This window comes from Hemicordylus capensis, chromosome 6 (genome assembly GCF_027244095.1).
Source record: "Hemicordylus capensis ecotype Gifberg chromosome 6, rHemCap1.1.pri, whole genome shotgun sequence".
Lineage (NCBI taxonomy): Eukaryota > Metazoa > Chordata > Lepidosauria > Squamata > Cordylidae > Hemicordylus > Hemicordylus capensis.
The window spans coordinates 36,541,176-36,557,703 of NC_069662.1; the positions used below are offsets into that span (position 1 = coordinate 36,541,176).

The 16,528-nt window shown below is 46.6% G+C and overlaps 1 protein-coding gene across 1 annotated transcript; it reads right to left on the bottom strand.

The window, feature by feature from the left end:
- Positions 1-176: 176 nt before the first annotated feature.
- RRAS (RAS related) lies at positions 177-14,107 on the bottom strand. The gene is made up of 6 exons (XM_053260464.1): positions 13,695-14,107; positions 10,870-10,957; positions 8,578-8,680; positions 7,293-7,401; positions 4,756-4,874; positions 177-2,398 (listed from the first exon to the last, which is right to left on the bottom strand). The coding sequence occupies exons 1-6, from the start codon at positions 13,797-13,799 to the stop codon at positions 2,311-2,313; spliced, it is 612 nt and encodes a 203-aa protein (XP_053116439.1). The 5' UTR covers positions 13,800-14,107; the 3' UTR covers positions 177-2,310.
- Between the last annotated feature and the right edge of the window lie 2,421 nt (positions 14,108-16,528).

Here is a 16,528-nt window from a genome sequence, read left to right on the forward strand (position 1 = left end):
CCAAGGGATCTCAGCCTTGGGTCCCCAGATACTGCTGGACTACAACTCCCATCATTGCCAGTCACAATGACCACAGGCTACCAGATCCAGCAAGCACCCCCGCCCCCCCCCCCCAATAATTGGCAACACGCACACATACCATCACATTTTGTGCTGATAGCTCGATGGTGACAATCTCAGCTTTTGGGAATGTTTCCCATGTTTATTAAAAAAGAAATTGTGACAAATTCATTAACATACCACTACCCTTGCATTTCATGGCCTTTTGGCCCCACTGCTAACAAAACCTTTGCTTTCCTCTGTACCCATGTGTGTGTGCATGTGTGCGGCGTGTGTATATATATATATATATATATATACACATATAAATCTATATATCTGTCAGCTAAGGGGTAGCACTTCATGCATCTGAGGAAGTGAGTTCTAGTCCATGATAGCTTATGCTATAATAAATCTGTTAGTCTTTAAAGTGCCACAAGACCGCTGTTTTGAGCAATGTGGAAACTTTGGTATTTACAAGCTGGAATACTTTGCAGGTTTCTACAGTGTGGTGGAGGGAGTATTAGCAGAAGATACCCAGTTTGCTCACATGATGCATTGGCCAGCATTTATTATATCCTTTTTACCTGTGGATGTTGGGTAGAGGATATGAACAATTGGGATTGGGTAATAGGCAAAGAGGAGCTTAATTCACTAGGGGGTGGAGCTGTCCAACAGCAAGGAAGTTCTGGGACAGAATTATGAGAACCATTGAAAGGATTGATCAGTATATATGCAACAATGACACTGACGTTTAACATGATTGTGTATACAAGGATGTTGCTGGAAGATAATGGGTAAGTGATAAATACACTGAGTGTGGAAAAGTGGATAACAAAACTCTGGCAAATTGCTGTCATGCTACGCTGAATGCTTTTGAGCATGTCAAAGAAGGAAAGCCAAAAAAATTAATTTAAGAAAAGCTGGATATGTCTTTTTAATTATGCAAAGTCTAATCATTCTGTGCTTGAATAACAGAATAACTTAAATAATCTATAATTGGCATTGTAGTTATTTCTAATAATTAAAAATTGATTTTTTAAAAAAATAATTGCATTTGGCCAGGGATGGAGTTGGAAGAATTTTTTTTGTAAACCCAATCCATCTTCTTAAGCTTATTTTTCTTCCATTCATAAAAAAATATGTGGGGATCTGATCTATCTGTTTTCTCCCTATTTACTTCCTTTTAAAAAGAAGCTTTAAAAGGGGCTTAGACAAATTCATGGAGGACAGTTCCATCAATGACTACTAGTTGGAGGGCTACAGGCCACTTCCAGCCTCGAAGGCAAGATGTCTCTGAATACGTTTCAGGGGAGCAACGGCAGGAGAGAAGGCATGCCCTCAGCTCTTGCGTGTGGGCTTCTCAGAGGCATCTGGTGGGCCCTGTGGGAAACAATGCTGGACTAGTTAGGCCTTGGGCCTGATCCAGCAGGGCTGTTCTTATGTTCTTCTGCCCAAGAAAGTGGGATGGGGATGGGCTTGTCTTCCAGATCATCTCCACTTTACTGCTCTTCATGAAAAGTGGAGCTTGTGTTTAATTCTCCCCTTTTCCAGAGAAAACTGGCAATGCCAGGTTTAGGGAGGGAGGAAGGATTTAACTTTGTGCCTGTAACACTTTCCCTTTTCTTCTTGGTGGGAACAACTATGCATAAACATAGTTGTGAAAGTCATTACAACCCCTCACTGAATGCATTGTGTTTTTGAACATGTATGTCTATTTGTGCATCTGCAGAAGCTCACTGGATCTAGTGGAGAAGTATGTGGATCTCCTACGATTGTGTGGTTGCTCACTCCCTGACAGGCAACAGAACCAAATGATCTTATACCTGACCAGCTCTTCCGAATTTACACCCATGAACCCACATTTCTTAAAATTATCCTGTCATATATACTTAGGCAGAGAGGGAGACCTTCTTCCAAAGGAAGTGTGTAGCACTTAGCAGATGAAGATGGTGAAGTAGGGTACGTAGGCTTGTATCCCACGATGCCCTCCTTAGCGTGTGAAACTTGTGTTAGCCCTTAGGGCAAAGGGGTGTCGGGCGGGATATGGTTTACCTGCTTCCTGCCCCATTCCAGTTTGCAGGGTCTTCTGCGACATAAGAGAAGTGGGGTATTTAGACACAACTGCAGAATACACATTGCCAGTCCTTGTTGCAATGGGGAGTGGAGGGGCTAGTCTGAGCTAGGGAGAAAACCAGCTGTATCCTCTGAGGAGGCCCGGGCAGTTTTTCTTCCCCTTCCAGAACTTGCACCTTGGTGTGAGAGGGTGGCTTACAGAATGGAACAAGGACAGCCTCTGGTTTCTTTCTTCTTAGGGTTGACAGCTGGGGCCGGGGGGGACTCCAGCTCATGAAACCTCCTGCAAGAAGAAGAAAATTGGGGGGGGGGGGGGGAAGAGAAAAAGGTGGGGTGTAAGACAAGAGTCTGCTTGGTTGCTCCCTCATCTGCTCCAGTCTTTGGAAAAGAGAAAGTTCTTACTCAGAAGGGGGACAAAGCACCACCACTCCAAAAGCATGAGACAGATTTACGGACGGTAACAACAGCTGTTGTCTACTCTCCAGTGGTGTCTCTGATAAATGGAGAGTCAGTTTTCTAGTACCTGTTCCTGGTAAATCACTGTCCCTCGTTTTGCCTTTGGGGGATGACTTGCAGAGTTTTTTCTAATGAGATGCTGGACAGATTTTGTGCAGTTGGGAAAAATGCAGGCAATGGGAGCTAGTTTGCACTCAGACAGACGGCTCCTTATTAAATGAGCTAGACTGTTTCCTTAGAAAATAGTTGGGGGTTTTTTTGTAAGAACAATTTTTTTCTTTTCAATCTTCATAAATTTAAATTAATAATAGATTAGGACCTTCCCTTACTCCCACCAACCCGTTTTTCCTAACAAAGCACCTCCATTTTACTTTCATTATCATTTCCCCCCTTCCTACCGCTCTTCTTTGGGAGGGAATGCACTGGCTGCTTGCATAGTGGGGGAAAAAATCTTAGAATAAACCTTGATGTCTTGTTACCATTTTTAACACAATTTTTAACACTAATTTCTAGACTTGCCATTCTTTAGGCTTCAGCTCCCTCCACAGTGTCTTTATTTTATTTATTTTTTACACTTATATGCTGCTCTTCCTCCGAGGAGCCCAGAGTGGTATACATGGTTATTTTTATTCTCACAACAACCCTGTGAGGCAGGTTGGGCTGAGAGATACATGACTGGCCCAGAGTCGCCCAGTGAGTTTCTGGGCTGGGGATTTGAACTCAGGTCTTCCCAGTCCTAGTCCAACACTCTAACCACTACACTATGCTGGTTCTGAGCGAGGAGCAAATGCATTGTCTCCAGTGTCAATACCTGTGTGAACACAAAGGCACCTGCTAATTCACACACTGCTGGTGCCGAGGTCAATTTGGAACTGTTGATAACATATTGAAGGGCAATTATGTTTTTCTAGTACAGTCTTTAACCAAAAAGAACAAAAGTCATCTCGGCTTTTAAATCAGTGGAATATAGCCAGAGGAAATGAATAATAGCATACAGAAAGTGTAGACCCTTCAGCAATGGGGAATTGTTGCCAGGAGTGGGGGAAGCTTGAGCAGGGTTGAGAACTGGGTTGAGAATTGGGGTGTTACAAGAGTTTTTGCCTGTCTTTAGCCATGAACCTCCAAATTTAGACTTAGAGGCATTTGACTGGCTCCTACCATATAGGTGCTGGATGAGATGAACCTTGAGCTAACTTAGCCATGCAATTCTCACATCCTTATCTCTTTAAGGACCAGCAACCTCTTTTCTAGGAGGAAGAGATGACACCACCTGAACACATGGCCTAGCATTCACCTCTGGAGGCAGACCACCAAAAAAGGGAACTGAGCACTATCAACTCAGGCAGACCATATGGCAAGGCATGACCCCAGTTTTCATGGCAGACATCAAGACAGAGCAGGTCTACACTACCTGGTGACCTACCAAGCCCAATGCAGCCCACCAGCCACATACTGTGTCTTCTAGATGTTTGACAATCCCTCTGCTTTTGACATCCTAGGCAGCCAGCAAAGCAGGTTTGTCAGGCCTTTACTGGACTGCCTAATATAGCTGTTGATCCACATTCAGCTTAGTACCTATGAAGCTGCTTTCTACTGAGTCAAACCATTAGTCCACCTAGCTCAGTAGTGTCTTCACTGGCTGGCAGCAGCTCTCTAAGATGTCAAACGGGTCTTTCCCAGCTCTTCCTGGAGATGCCAGGAACGGAACCTGGGACCTTTCGCATGCAAGGATTGTGGTGTGCTCCACTACTGACTCACACAGACCTGGGTGTTTTTCACACAGGGCTCTTGGTCACATCAGAATGGAGGGTGTGCATTCACATATCAGCCAGATTTACCCCAAATTCCCTGCGAGTTATTGGGGAGCACTTCACACGATTTGGGTTTTTCATTGCACGACACAAGTGTCGCCCAGTTTATATCCAGGGTTAAAAAAAAATCCACTTTTTGTATTGGTTTTGGGGGGCAACTTTGAACTCGCAGTAAACTTGCAGTAAAGCCTGCTGTGTGAAAAATGCCCTGGTAATGCATACCTGAAAGAGACAGGAGGTCTTTTGCGTCAAGGAAGAAATATCTAGACAGGAATCACCTCCTCACTGCTGAAAAAGGAAATTATTTCCCCCAGCATTTGTGAGGTAATTTATTTATCCCTGTTACACTCAGCACATGCATGTGTCCTCTTACCTGATGGCTCTGACCAGCTCATGGAAAGATTCATCCACATTGAGACGGATTTTAGCTGAGGCCTCCATGTATGGGATCCGATTCTCCCGGGCAAAGCTGAGGGCCTCCTCCTTGGGCACCTGCCAATGAATTCAGTGGGAAAGCAGTGGGGGAAAAATAGCCATGTTTTTCAAGGCCATATGAAGGAGGGAATCAGGCAGTGGGGGAATGGATAAAAGGGCTGGTATCAGGCATCTGTGTTATTTGGTCAAGCAACTTCCTGGATCAAGTGCACAGGTACACAAGGGCCAAGGTGGTGTGTGGTCCCAACTCCACATATGCTGAGCGAACAGGGACATTAGAAGGGAGGAACAGCAGTTTGGGGAGGGGCGTTTAATGTCTTCCGGTCTACTCCCACACATACCCAGTAATTTTTCTCTACTAATTTCAGAGCCCCGCTGGGGTATAAAGGCTTTTTTAAATGGCCAGGTAAACTGCAGCTTTAAGGAATTAACTCTTTTATGTGGAAAAGGGAGTGATTTGACTGTTGTGCTAAAAACAGAAGCAGGAGAAAGAAATGAGTCAACAGGGATAGTGGGGACATTTTAGTGTGGCACACAGGAAAGGAAAAGAGAAGTTAAGGTCATGTTTATATCAGGTGGCATAGAAATATGATAGATAAATAAATGTTGATTCCCTTTCTCTGGGTTCAGTTATAACAACTGAAGTTATTGAGTTGAATTTGTTAATAAAACAACATAAGCAGTTTGGCTGAATTTGTTATTAAAATAGTTGTGGTCACTGTTCCCTCTAAGGCGTGCGAACGCTCACAAGTTTTCTGATGTCTGTTCAGTTAATTTTAGATCCCGCGCAGGTCGAATCCGGAAGGCCTTACTCTCAATGCATGTGTGCGCACACTGCCTTGATACTGCTGCCCAGAACAAAACTCATTCCACACAGAGATGAAAAAAATTAGAGAGACCACTGGTTGTGTTTTAGAACAAGATTTGCATCAGTATGAACAAAGGGAGTGGTGAGTCTCACTTGTAAATGCCCCATCCAACTCTCACATTAGCATTATGAGGGAAACGTGGCACCCACAGCCATGTCTGAAATCACATTATGTAGCAACCTTGCTGAAGCTAAGTTGGTCTGGACCTGATCAGTGCCTGGATGGGAAACCACCTGGGATCCCGATATACACTATGAGTTCCATGATGGAAGAAAGAAGGTGTATACATGTAATAAATAAATGCCAGCATCTAGTTTCCAAGAGGCTGTCTTTTCTCCTTGGGTACTATCGAAAATGGCTGAATGGTCAGAGACTAGTGTGAGATAAACTGGCTGCCCACTATTTTCTCCTGCTCCTTCTCCCCTACATGGCTAAAAAAGTTACTGTGACTGACACTGAAGTTCTTCTGTGCAGCCACTATACTCCTAATTTGCTCAGAATGTGAGCATCCATGAAGACTGCAATTCCTGTGAAGTTGCCGGTTCATAAGAGACCCTTTGAACTACAGCTGAGAGCTTTGCCATTGGTGCAGTTAGTCAGATTAAAGCCTAATTAAAGCCTTCAGTGACAATAAAACCCATCCCTTTTGATCACCAACGGTGATTCAGATTTCTGAGGAAACCCCTTCCTCTTGCTCAGTTGTATGGGCTTTTTTGTTCCTCCTCCTCTGTGTGTCTACAGAACTACTTTGGCCAACACTGGATTTCTCTACATTCACTCTGTGTCTTCACAGCTCTCCACTGCTGGCTTACTTCTTCCATCTGTGCTGTCTTTCTGCTCTCTGTTTCTAACTCTCCTGGCAGTAGAGATTAAAGATACAGACAACTGTTACTAAATCCTTGGAAACTATGGCTGCAATTATTAATTGGTTGATTTTTTTTTAACTGACCCACTTTAGTGGATTCACTTTGATCCATTAAAAATTAATTATGAGGCACGAGAGGTTGTTTTTTAAAAAAAAAACATTTCAAATACAAATTCTTATAAAGGCTGTAGCTGGCAGACAACATCTTAAAGGAGGCATTCTTTCTCTCACACACAGGAGGGAATGCTTCTTCAGAGATGACATCTGATACAATACACACAGGCATCATTCAGAGACAAAGGGAATATACTGTTTGCTTTAGAATTGTTTCAACTCATATTCAAATAGAAACAATTAATACAATCAATCAACTAAGGATTCTTTAGTTGAGGGATAAATCTATTGGAAAATAGGGAGGATCTGAGTGAGGCAAGCAAACATAAAAAAGCTTTGCTTTTTATCTACATAGACTAATTTACATAGATGAAATGGTTTGCTGAACTACAGGTGGGTTCGAGGTACTAATAATCCATGTTATGTACTATAGCAGAGATTCTCAATCTTGGTTCCCCACATATTGTTGGACTACAACTCCCCTAACTCCCAGACACAACAGCCAAAGCCCAAATGTTGATGTCCTATCACATCTAGAGAACCAAGGCTGAGAAACCCCATACTGCAGAGTCCTAAAACAACGAGATTAATATCATGACACACACTTTGACATCACAGTCCCCTCACCTGCCGATGAAGGTCCAAGTCAGCCTTATTGCCCACAAGGATCATGGGAAACTCATCACGATCTTTCACTCGAAGTATCTGCGTGTGGAACTTGTTGATCTCGTTGAAACTATGGTTGAGAGGGAGATGAAAGAGACCTTTTCCAAAACATAGCACACACTGAGAAAGATACTATTAATGGCTTAATTTTTAAAAATGGCCACAGCTGAAGGAACTGGAAGCACTGACATCCAGATTAATGTGCATGTGCTACAAAACAGGGCCAATTTTCACTGATCTCTCCTTCCTTTTGAAGTCCACTGTGCCTCCCAAAAATATGTCCCAGGCAAAAATCACTCCCTTCCTCTAGCACGCACAGCCTTACTCTGGATGTCAGCCATTGAGTGTCTACTAGAGGCCTGGAATATGGCCAGCTTCAGGACAAATCCTTTCTCAACTGTAAACTCACTGAGGAGTAAATTATTCTCAGTCTCAGTCTCCCCCATCTGTAAAATGGGAATGAGAATGGTCAACTTCACTGTTGTGAGGAAGAACAGCACAGAGTACTCTGCAGAGTATGTGTACTATATAAGCTACCTTACTATATTTTCAAAGCCATGCTCCAAGAACGTTAAAAATGGTTAAACAAAACTTGCTTAACCTATAAGAGTCATGTTTAGCATCCTTACAAAATGCATCCAAATCTCATTGCAAATGTGTCTGTTATTAGACAGGGTCCGTGTTCCCTCTAAGGCGTGCACATGTGCGTGTGCTCACACATTTTATGTATGTCCGCTCAGTTAATTTTAGATCTCGCTCATGTTCAAATGGGAAGGCCCTATTCTGAATGCATGTGCAAACACTCGGCCTTGATACCAGAACAAAATTGATTCCACAAACAGAAGAAAAAAATTAGAAAGAACACTGGACAGGGTGTGATGTTGTGCCTGATAATAATCTTTAATCACAACTTGCAATCCTAGAAAGGGATCACATAACATAATAGAACTAATTGCATATTAAACAACCACTCAGAGAAGTTCTTGGAGAACATTTTCAGTTTTCCTAGATTTTTTTTTAAGCTCCAGAAGAAAAAACAAAAATATAAACCACTGAAAATTGCTTCTGAGCCTTCACAACTCAAAGCAGAGTTGTGAAGGCCCAAAAGCCTTTTCTTCCTTGGCCTGCTAGGTAAGGAAAAGAAGGATTCTGGGTCTTCAGGACTGGAGACTCAAATAGGAAGGAAGAGAAGCCTTCTGCACTTAAGAGGACAGGCGCCAGAGGAACAACATGGCTTGCATCTTACCTGCCATGATCATTGATGGCGTAGATGAGGAGAAAACCCTCCCCTGTGCGCATATACTGTTCTCGCATGGCTCCAAACTCTTCCTGCCCTGCAGTGTCCAGAACTGACGGAGAGATGGAAATTGTAGCGGAAGGAAAGTAGTTTAGATAAGAAGATAATGGGTATAACAGAACTAACTACCACAGGAGGTGGTGTGGTATAATGGTTAAAACTGTGAGATGGAAACTGGTGGCTTCTGAACTCAAATCTCCCCTCAGTCACAGACACACTAGTGGTCTTAGAAAGACCACAATATCTCAGCCTCTTACCCTTATATGCAATAATACTGATCTTAATGGTCTGTATAAGGATACTGTGGTAATACATTTTGAATAGTTGAAAGGAGCTATGCACAGGCTAAGATTATATCTACCGTTTTCCTTAACATTTCCTTAACTTCTTGGCAGGGTTGCAGAAGAGATCTCAGTAGGGATGAAGAAGAGAGCTGGTCTTGTGGTAGCAAGCATGATTTGTCCCCTTAGCTAAGCAGGGTCTGCCATGATTGCATATGAATGGGAGACTAGAAGTGTGAGCACTGGAAGATATTCCCCTCAGGGGATGAAGCCGCTCTGGGAAGAGCAGAAGGTTTCAAGTTCCCTCCCTGGCATCTCCAGGATAGGGCTGAGAGAGATTCCTGCCTGCAACCTTGGAGAAGCTGCTGCCAGTCTGTGTAGACAATCCTGAGCAAGATGGACCTATGGTCTGACTCAGTATACGGCAGCGTCTTATGTTCCTATGACAGGGACATTATGATGGAAGGACATTTCCTGTATATATTTCTGTCCCAGTCCTTCAGTACACTGGTGCTTGGGGTGGCTTACAAGAAAAACAACAATAAAATGCAATTAAAACAAGCAGCGGCAAATATTAAAAGCAACAACGGTGGCTAAAATTGTTTAAAACCGGATAACTGATTAAAAAACAGATTTAAAATGCCTCTCAGAAGAGGAGGTTTTCAAGCTTAAAAAAAAATATATATATATCCGGGAAGGAGACTGGCAAAGCTCCTCTAGGAGGGTGTCCAAAGGCAGGGGTGGCCACAGTTTATTTATTATTATTATTTATTTTTTACATTTTATATCCCGCTCTTCCTCCAAGGAGCCCAGAGCGGTGTACTACATCCTTGAGTTTCTCCTCACAACAACCCTGTGAAGTAGGTTAGGCTGATAGAGAAGTGACTGGCCCAGAGTCACCCAGCAAGTATCACGGCTGAATGGGGATTTGAACTCGGGTCTCCTCGGTCCTAGTCCAGCACTCTAACTACTAAACCACGCTGGCCTTGGTCAGTGGTGGGGCCGAGAGAAGAGGACATATGAGGAACAGTGAAGGACCTGGCCCTGCTAACTGGGCAAAGAGGCACCTTTTACTGTGGTGATTCTCTTTATTTAGCAGGGGGAAAGTAACTGGCCCTATCCACCCCCAGCACAGTACCTCTAGTGACTGTTGCTGGTGTCTATCTTGTGTTTTTTTTAAGAATGTGAGCCCTTTGGGGACAGAGAGCCATCTTATTTATTTATTATTTCTCTGAGTAAACCGCCCTGAGCCATTTTTGGAAGGGCGGTATAGAAATCGAATTATTAATAATAATAATAATATTGGCGCACGCAGTCCAAAAGATACGCTGGTCGCAAGTCGTGTAGGCCTTTGAAAGTCAGAACCAGCACTTTGAACCTAGCCTAGAAGCACCTGGCCAAGGACACTTGCTCTCCCTGCTGAATATAACTTAGCCACCATGTTAAAAGGTGTCGGGGTATATTCCTTCACCTTGCAACCTCGGATTCACATCTCATCATTCCAGATCATGCTATTCTTGGTGGATGCTTCTTTTCTTCTGACGCATTCTGTGTAGGATTCCACAGCCAACAAAAACACTGACCACTCCCTCCCACCAACCCACCCACCGTTTTGCCCTTCTGCAGAGCTTCTTCTGAGCTGGCAAACCCCTTGTCCCACAGGGCCCTCGCTTCTGAAGAGAAGGAAAGCACTGCAGAGGGTCAAAGAGAGCCTTAGTACTGCTCCCTCTTTCCCACACAGAAGCTGTGGTCATTACACAAAAGACTCAACTGCATCCTCACACAAGTGATGATACCATGGAAAAGGCTGTAATACATACACCACAGTGAGTTGGGAATGTTTCCCCCAATTTCCCTATCCCTCCCCCCACCCACCCACCCAATTTGTGTAGCATCCTTAACCCCTGGAGCAGATGGCTGCAGAAGCAGCCCCCCTTCCCCCCACCTCAATGATACTCACTGTCCAGGCGGGTTTGGGTGCCATCAATGTTGCAGATTTTTGTGTAGGAATCCTCGATTGTGGGGTCATAGTCAGAGACAAAGTATGACTGAAAAAAATGTGGTGGGGGGGGAGGGAGAAAATGATGTTTATAGAGGGAGCCAAACTGAAGACATCTTGCAAAAGCAAAAATCCCAGCATCCACTCTTGCTCAGGGCTTTCCCATGAGACCTCAAGATGCCTGGATCGGAATTCCTTTGGATCACTGCCCCTAGATTCCTAAACACTGCCAGACAAACCTGGCTTCTTGGACCCCTCTTCAACCCTCTCTGAGGAATGTGAGGCCTGTTTTGTGGGGCCATGCCAAAGGATATATTAATCTATGAAACTGCCATATGCAGAGTCAGGCCCTTGGTCCCACTCTGACTGGCAGGGGCTCTCCAGGGTCTCAGGCAGAGCTCTTTTCTATCCCTGCTCCCTGAGATCCTTAAACTAGAGATGCTACCTAGCCCTGCACTCGGTTTAAGAACATAAAAAGAGCCCTCGTGGATCAGACCAAACGTCCATCTAAAGACCAAACGTAAAGGAGGGGAGCATCCTGTTTTCCACTGTGGGAAATCAGATGCCTCCAGGAAGCCCAGAAACAGAGCTGGTCTGGGGGTAGCAAGCATGACTTGTCCCCTTAGCTAAGCAGGGTCTGCCCCGGTTGCATATGAAAGGGAGACTTGATGTATGAGCACTGTAAGATATTCCCCTCAGGGGATGGAGCCGCTCTGGGAAGAGCAGAAGGTTCCAAGTTCTCTCCCTGGCAGCATCTCCAAGATAGGGCTGAGAGAGATTCCTGCCTGCAACCTTGGAGAAGCCGCTGCCAGTCTGTGTAGACAATACTGAGCTAGATGGACCTATGGTCTGACTCAATATATGGCAGCTTCCTATGTTCCTATGACCTGCAATCAACAGCTCTCCTCCACTACCAGCAACTGGTATTCAGAGGTATACTGCATTGGAACATGGAGTTTCTTGTTAGGCATATCTATGAATTTGTTTTATCTCCATTCATAGGTTACTGGTATAGGAAACTGCCTTATACAGAGTCAGATCGTTGTAGGGGTGTGCACGGAACCGGTTTGGCCGGTTCGGTTCAAATCTAAACCAGATTCAAACCGATCCGGCCCGGTTACATGTCCACCCAAACTGGGACCAGTCCGGTTAGACCATCGAACTGGGCCAAACTGGGAAATATACCTGTAAAGGGGAATCCGGCTAGGATTCCTCTTTACAAGTAAAGGGGCTTCAGGGCATTCCCAAAGTAGCAGCAGCGAGAGCGGGGAGAAAGTGGTTTACCCCAACCGCTTGCCTCCACTCGCCCTCCCAGCCTTGCCACATGTCTCTCCCCTCCTTTATCGAACTGCGGTGGCTCAGTAAAGGAGGGGAGAGCATGTGCGGCAAGCGCGGCAAGGCCGAGAGGGCAAGTGGCGGCAAGCGGCCAGAATAAGCAGCTTCCCACCCCCACCCCGTCTCCGCCGCAGGAATGCCGCTGTTTGACCCGAACTGGGCCTGGTTCAGTTCAGCCACAGATTGAACCAACCCCAGTTCAGTTTGCAATCAAACCTTCCAGCTGGCCCCGGTTCAAGGCATACCGGTTCGGGAGGAACCGTTCATGCACACCCCTAGAACACTGGTCCATTTAGCACAGTATTGTCTGTGCCAGGGACTATAGGAGTTGTCCAGCATCTGGGGAAACAAGGTTAGGAACCTCCGGTCTGTACTGGATGGCAGCCGCCCTCTGGGGTTTCAGACACGTATCTCCCAGCCCTACCCAGAGATTAAAGGGACTGAACCTGGGACCTTCTGCATGCAAGGCAGATGCTCTTCCACCGAGCTACCATCCTACATCCCTTTGATCTAAGCTAGCAGTATCACCACATCAGGCGGCAGCCAATCTCATATATCCATTTTAAAAGTAGGGTAATACCTGTATTAGGACCAAGTACTAGAAAGGTGGTCCCATCAAAAGCATTACTCTATTTTGGCTTGTTGTTGTCTAATGGGCCAGCATGACAGCTGCTATACATTAATTATTACATGTTTCCAACAATGGCCTGCCAGAGGCCTCTAGTCCTGAAATCCCAGGAGCAGGACATGATAGGGATGGGTGTGGGCCACCCTTGGGGGGGGGGTTGGCCACAAGTGGGTTTATTGGTCCTTCCAAGGTACCCCCCTTTTCTACTTGACTCCCATCCTTCTGGGCCATCATCTCTTGCCACGCATACGCCTCTGAAGAATGGATTTGGGGTTTCAGAAATTCAGTTCTGAGCAAATCTCAACCACCTTCCCCAGAGGGGCACGCCTGATCTAAAACCAGTTCAGCCGCCCCTTCTCCCAGCACCCCACACACTGTTCGCTCTCCAACTCTATATCGCTCATCAGCTTGCCGTAATTATTTGAGGGAGCAGCGGGATGAGGAGGGGGGGAAGGAAGGAGGAGGCAGGTCTGAGAGTCTCCCCACAAGGAAACAAACGCCCCGATCCTTCATATCTACTCGGAAGCGAGTCCCACGGTACTCAGTGGGCTTACGCCTACGCAACTGCGGCCAAAGTTGCTCAAGGCGGGCTGCAGGCACTCTGGTGTAACTTAAGGAGGTCCCAAGAAATTCGGCAGGTTTACTTCCCAAATAACAAAACACTGTGCACAGTCGTGCCGCAAGTTTCGGTTTCACGCGCGCTGCCGCCCCGTCATTTGAAACCCAACCTCAGCAAGTCAACAGCACGACTGGGAAAGTTTCTGCCTCAGTCTGCCCTGCCCTGCCCTGCCCGTCCGCGCCTTGCCTTCCCCGGCGTATGTACCTGGATGAACTGAATAGTCAGAGCGCTCTTGCCCACGCCGCCTCCCCCGACGACCACCAGCTTATATTTCTCCAGGGGCGCCGTGCCTTCGTGAGGATTCATCATGGTCGGATGAGTGAAGGATCAACCCCAGGAACTCAGAAAATCCCACATTCTACCGCTGCCATCGCCTCTCACCTCTCTCCCCAAAATATGGCTGAGATCCGGGGTGGGCCCTCTTCATACGAATCGGCGCTAAGTCTAGAGGAGCAAAGCGCGGCGATTCCCGGACGCTCCGCTTCCCTATTTGGCCAGCGGGAGCCGCTGCGGGGCGGTCCCACGTCCGGAACAATCTCTTAGGGCTGCACACTCCTCCCTCCGGGGTGGTCCGCCCCGTCTTTGGTGATGGAGGGAGCCGGAGGAATCCGGGATTTGCTGGGACAGTTCGACCGTACTCTGCTCCAAAGGCCGCCAGGCGGGCGGGTTAGGGCAAGTTGATATATAGACAGACACGCACACCCTGAGATGATGAAATGTGAATCAACCGAAGCACACCCACCCAAGAGGACGGAGTGGGGTCTGCGGGAGCCACTGGAAGCCGCTAGCAAATTGCCCATAGAAAGCCGAGCCTTCTCCCACGTGGCGGCTTCTGTTTAATTTTTTGGGCGTGTGCTGTGATTTGCCTGGGGATCTACATACTTCTCCGAGGAGGAATGCGAACCTCTGGAATACAATGAAGTTGTGAAATCCAGGACTCATGGATTTTGGAAGAGCACTTGGAACCCAGTGTCTGATCATCATATGCATATTGACTCGACAGAGTTTTATACCACTGTCTTGAGTTCTGTTGTGGGACTTATTCGGAGTCGGGCATGGGATTGCACGGCAGCCTTCCCTTGGCTGCAGTGCTTAGACTGTGCGTCCGACTCCCGCTTCGTTCGAATTGGCGGCGTGGATTGCCGACGGGGTGGGACGCTAGGACCCAGCGCTTACCCTGACGTGGGGTGAGGGTGGAGGGGGCCATGAGCTCACCACCACATTCCTTTCATGTGTTGTGTGCAGGAAGTTGAGGCACCCACTGCCGCCTCGCCTCCGCCCCTCTTTCCACCAGCTGCCTGCTATGGACTTCCTTGCAATGCGCGCTGCAGAGTTAGGGGGCCGCTGGAATGCGCCTGTAACTGGTTTAACTTCTTGGCAGGCGCTTTCCTGCGCCTTGTTGTTTTAGCTTTCAGTACACCGCCAAGCTGGACTTGCTATAGATGTGAAAACAGCTAGATTCATCTATTTGTCTTATTTATTTAAAATATTTATACTCTGCCCCTCCAGCACACTACTGCTGGGGCGGCTCACAACATCAACAAAACCGATGCAATGTCAAGTAAAAGATTAATAAAGCTAAACAGGTTAAAAGACCAGGCTAAAGTTTCATTTCAAATTAAAAGTTATTAATAAAAAGCTAAAAACTGAGAATTGAAAAATAAAAAAACCTACCAGATATAAGCAGCAGATAAAACATTTAAAAGCCTCTTCAAAAAGTGTTTTAAATTGTGTGGGGTTTTTTTAAACACTGAGGGAGCATGGCAAAGCTCTTCTGGGAGTGTGTTCCAAAGCCGAGGGACAACAACCCAAAAGGCCTTGTCTCTAATGGATCTCCATTAGTGCCAGGGCCATGAGCAGCAGAGGTGCTCTTACCCCTGGACTTCGGGGCTGAAGTCCCGGGCCTCCACACACCCTGGGGGTCCCCAAGTCGTCTTTAGTCTGCTCTGGGCGGTGTGGTTTGTGTGCCCCCAAGAACCTACGTGGTAAAGAATGATGCAGCGGGTGTGTGTGTACTCCAAAAGCCTTTAGGTCCAGACTCCAAAATTCCTAGGTGCACCTCTGATGTACCTCTGATGAGCAGGGCCTGAGAAGCCGAGCAGAGGGCCCTGGCAGGTTCGTATTGGTTAATATGGTCTGGGAGGTACCACGGTCCCAAGCCATGTAGTTTCAAAGGTCAAGACCAGCACGTTGAATCTAGCCCGGAAGTGGACCAGTAATCAGTGAAGCTGCCACAGGACGGGTGTGACACCCATGAAGTGACTTGTGCCCACAAGAATCCTTGCAGCAGTGTTCTGGACCAGCTGAAGCTTCCGAACTGTCTTCAGAGGCAACCCCACATAGAGCGCATTGCAGTACAATCTGGATGTTACCAAAGCATAAGTGACTGAGGTCAGGACTGCCTTTTCCAAGTGGGGTCGCAGCTGGTAAAAAGCATCTCTGCACACAGCTACCACCTGTGCCTCCAACAGTGTCAGGTCCAGAAGCACCCCCAAGCTGCAGACTTTGTCTTTCAGGGGGAGTGTGACCCATCCAAGACCAGATTTATTTCCCAACTCAGATTTCAGGCCACTCCGGAGATGCTGTTTCTGTACTTGCCCAGTGTCTGGAGGCTGTCAGGGTCTGAATGGGCCAAAATGTGAACCGCCCTGAGCCGTATCGGAAGGGCGGTATATACATCTAATAAATTAATAATAAATACATATATAAAACAAGCTTTAAGGCAGGGGGAGTCTCTGGCCGTGCTGCAATGGCCAATTTAACTCCCGAACGGGGCCATGCGGCCCATTCGGGAGCTAAACCACACCCCCCGTGTCTGATGTTAGACGCGGGGGGGGGGGGCCGTGAGGCGTGATCCCTGAGGGGTGGCGGCCTGGTTTATTTGAACCCTGTTGCCCAGTGGTGGCGCCACCCCTGCCCCCCAAATTTGGTCTGCCTTCTCCCTTTCAGCCTTTACATCATTATTTAAGACATTTCTTTTCCGCCAGGCATTTGCCCTTTAAGTGTTGCTGTTGTTTTTTACAAAAATCTCAGATGCT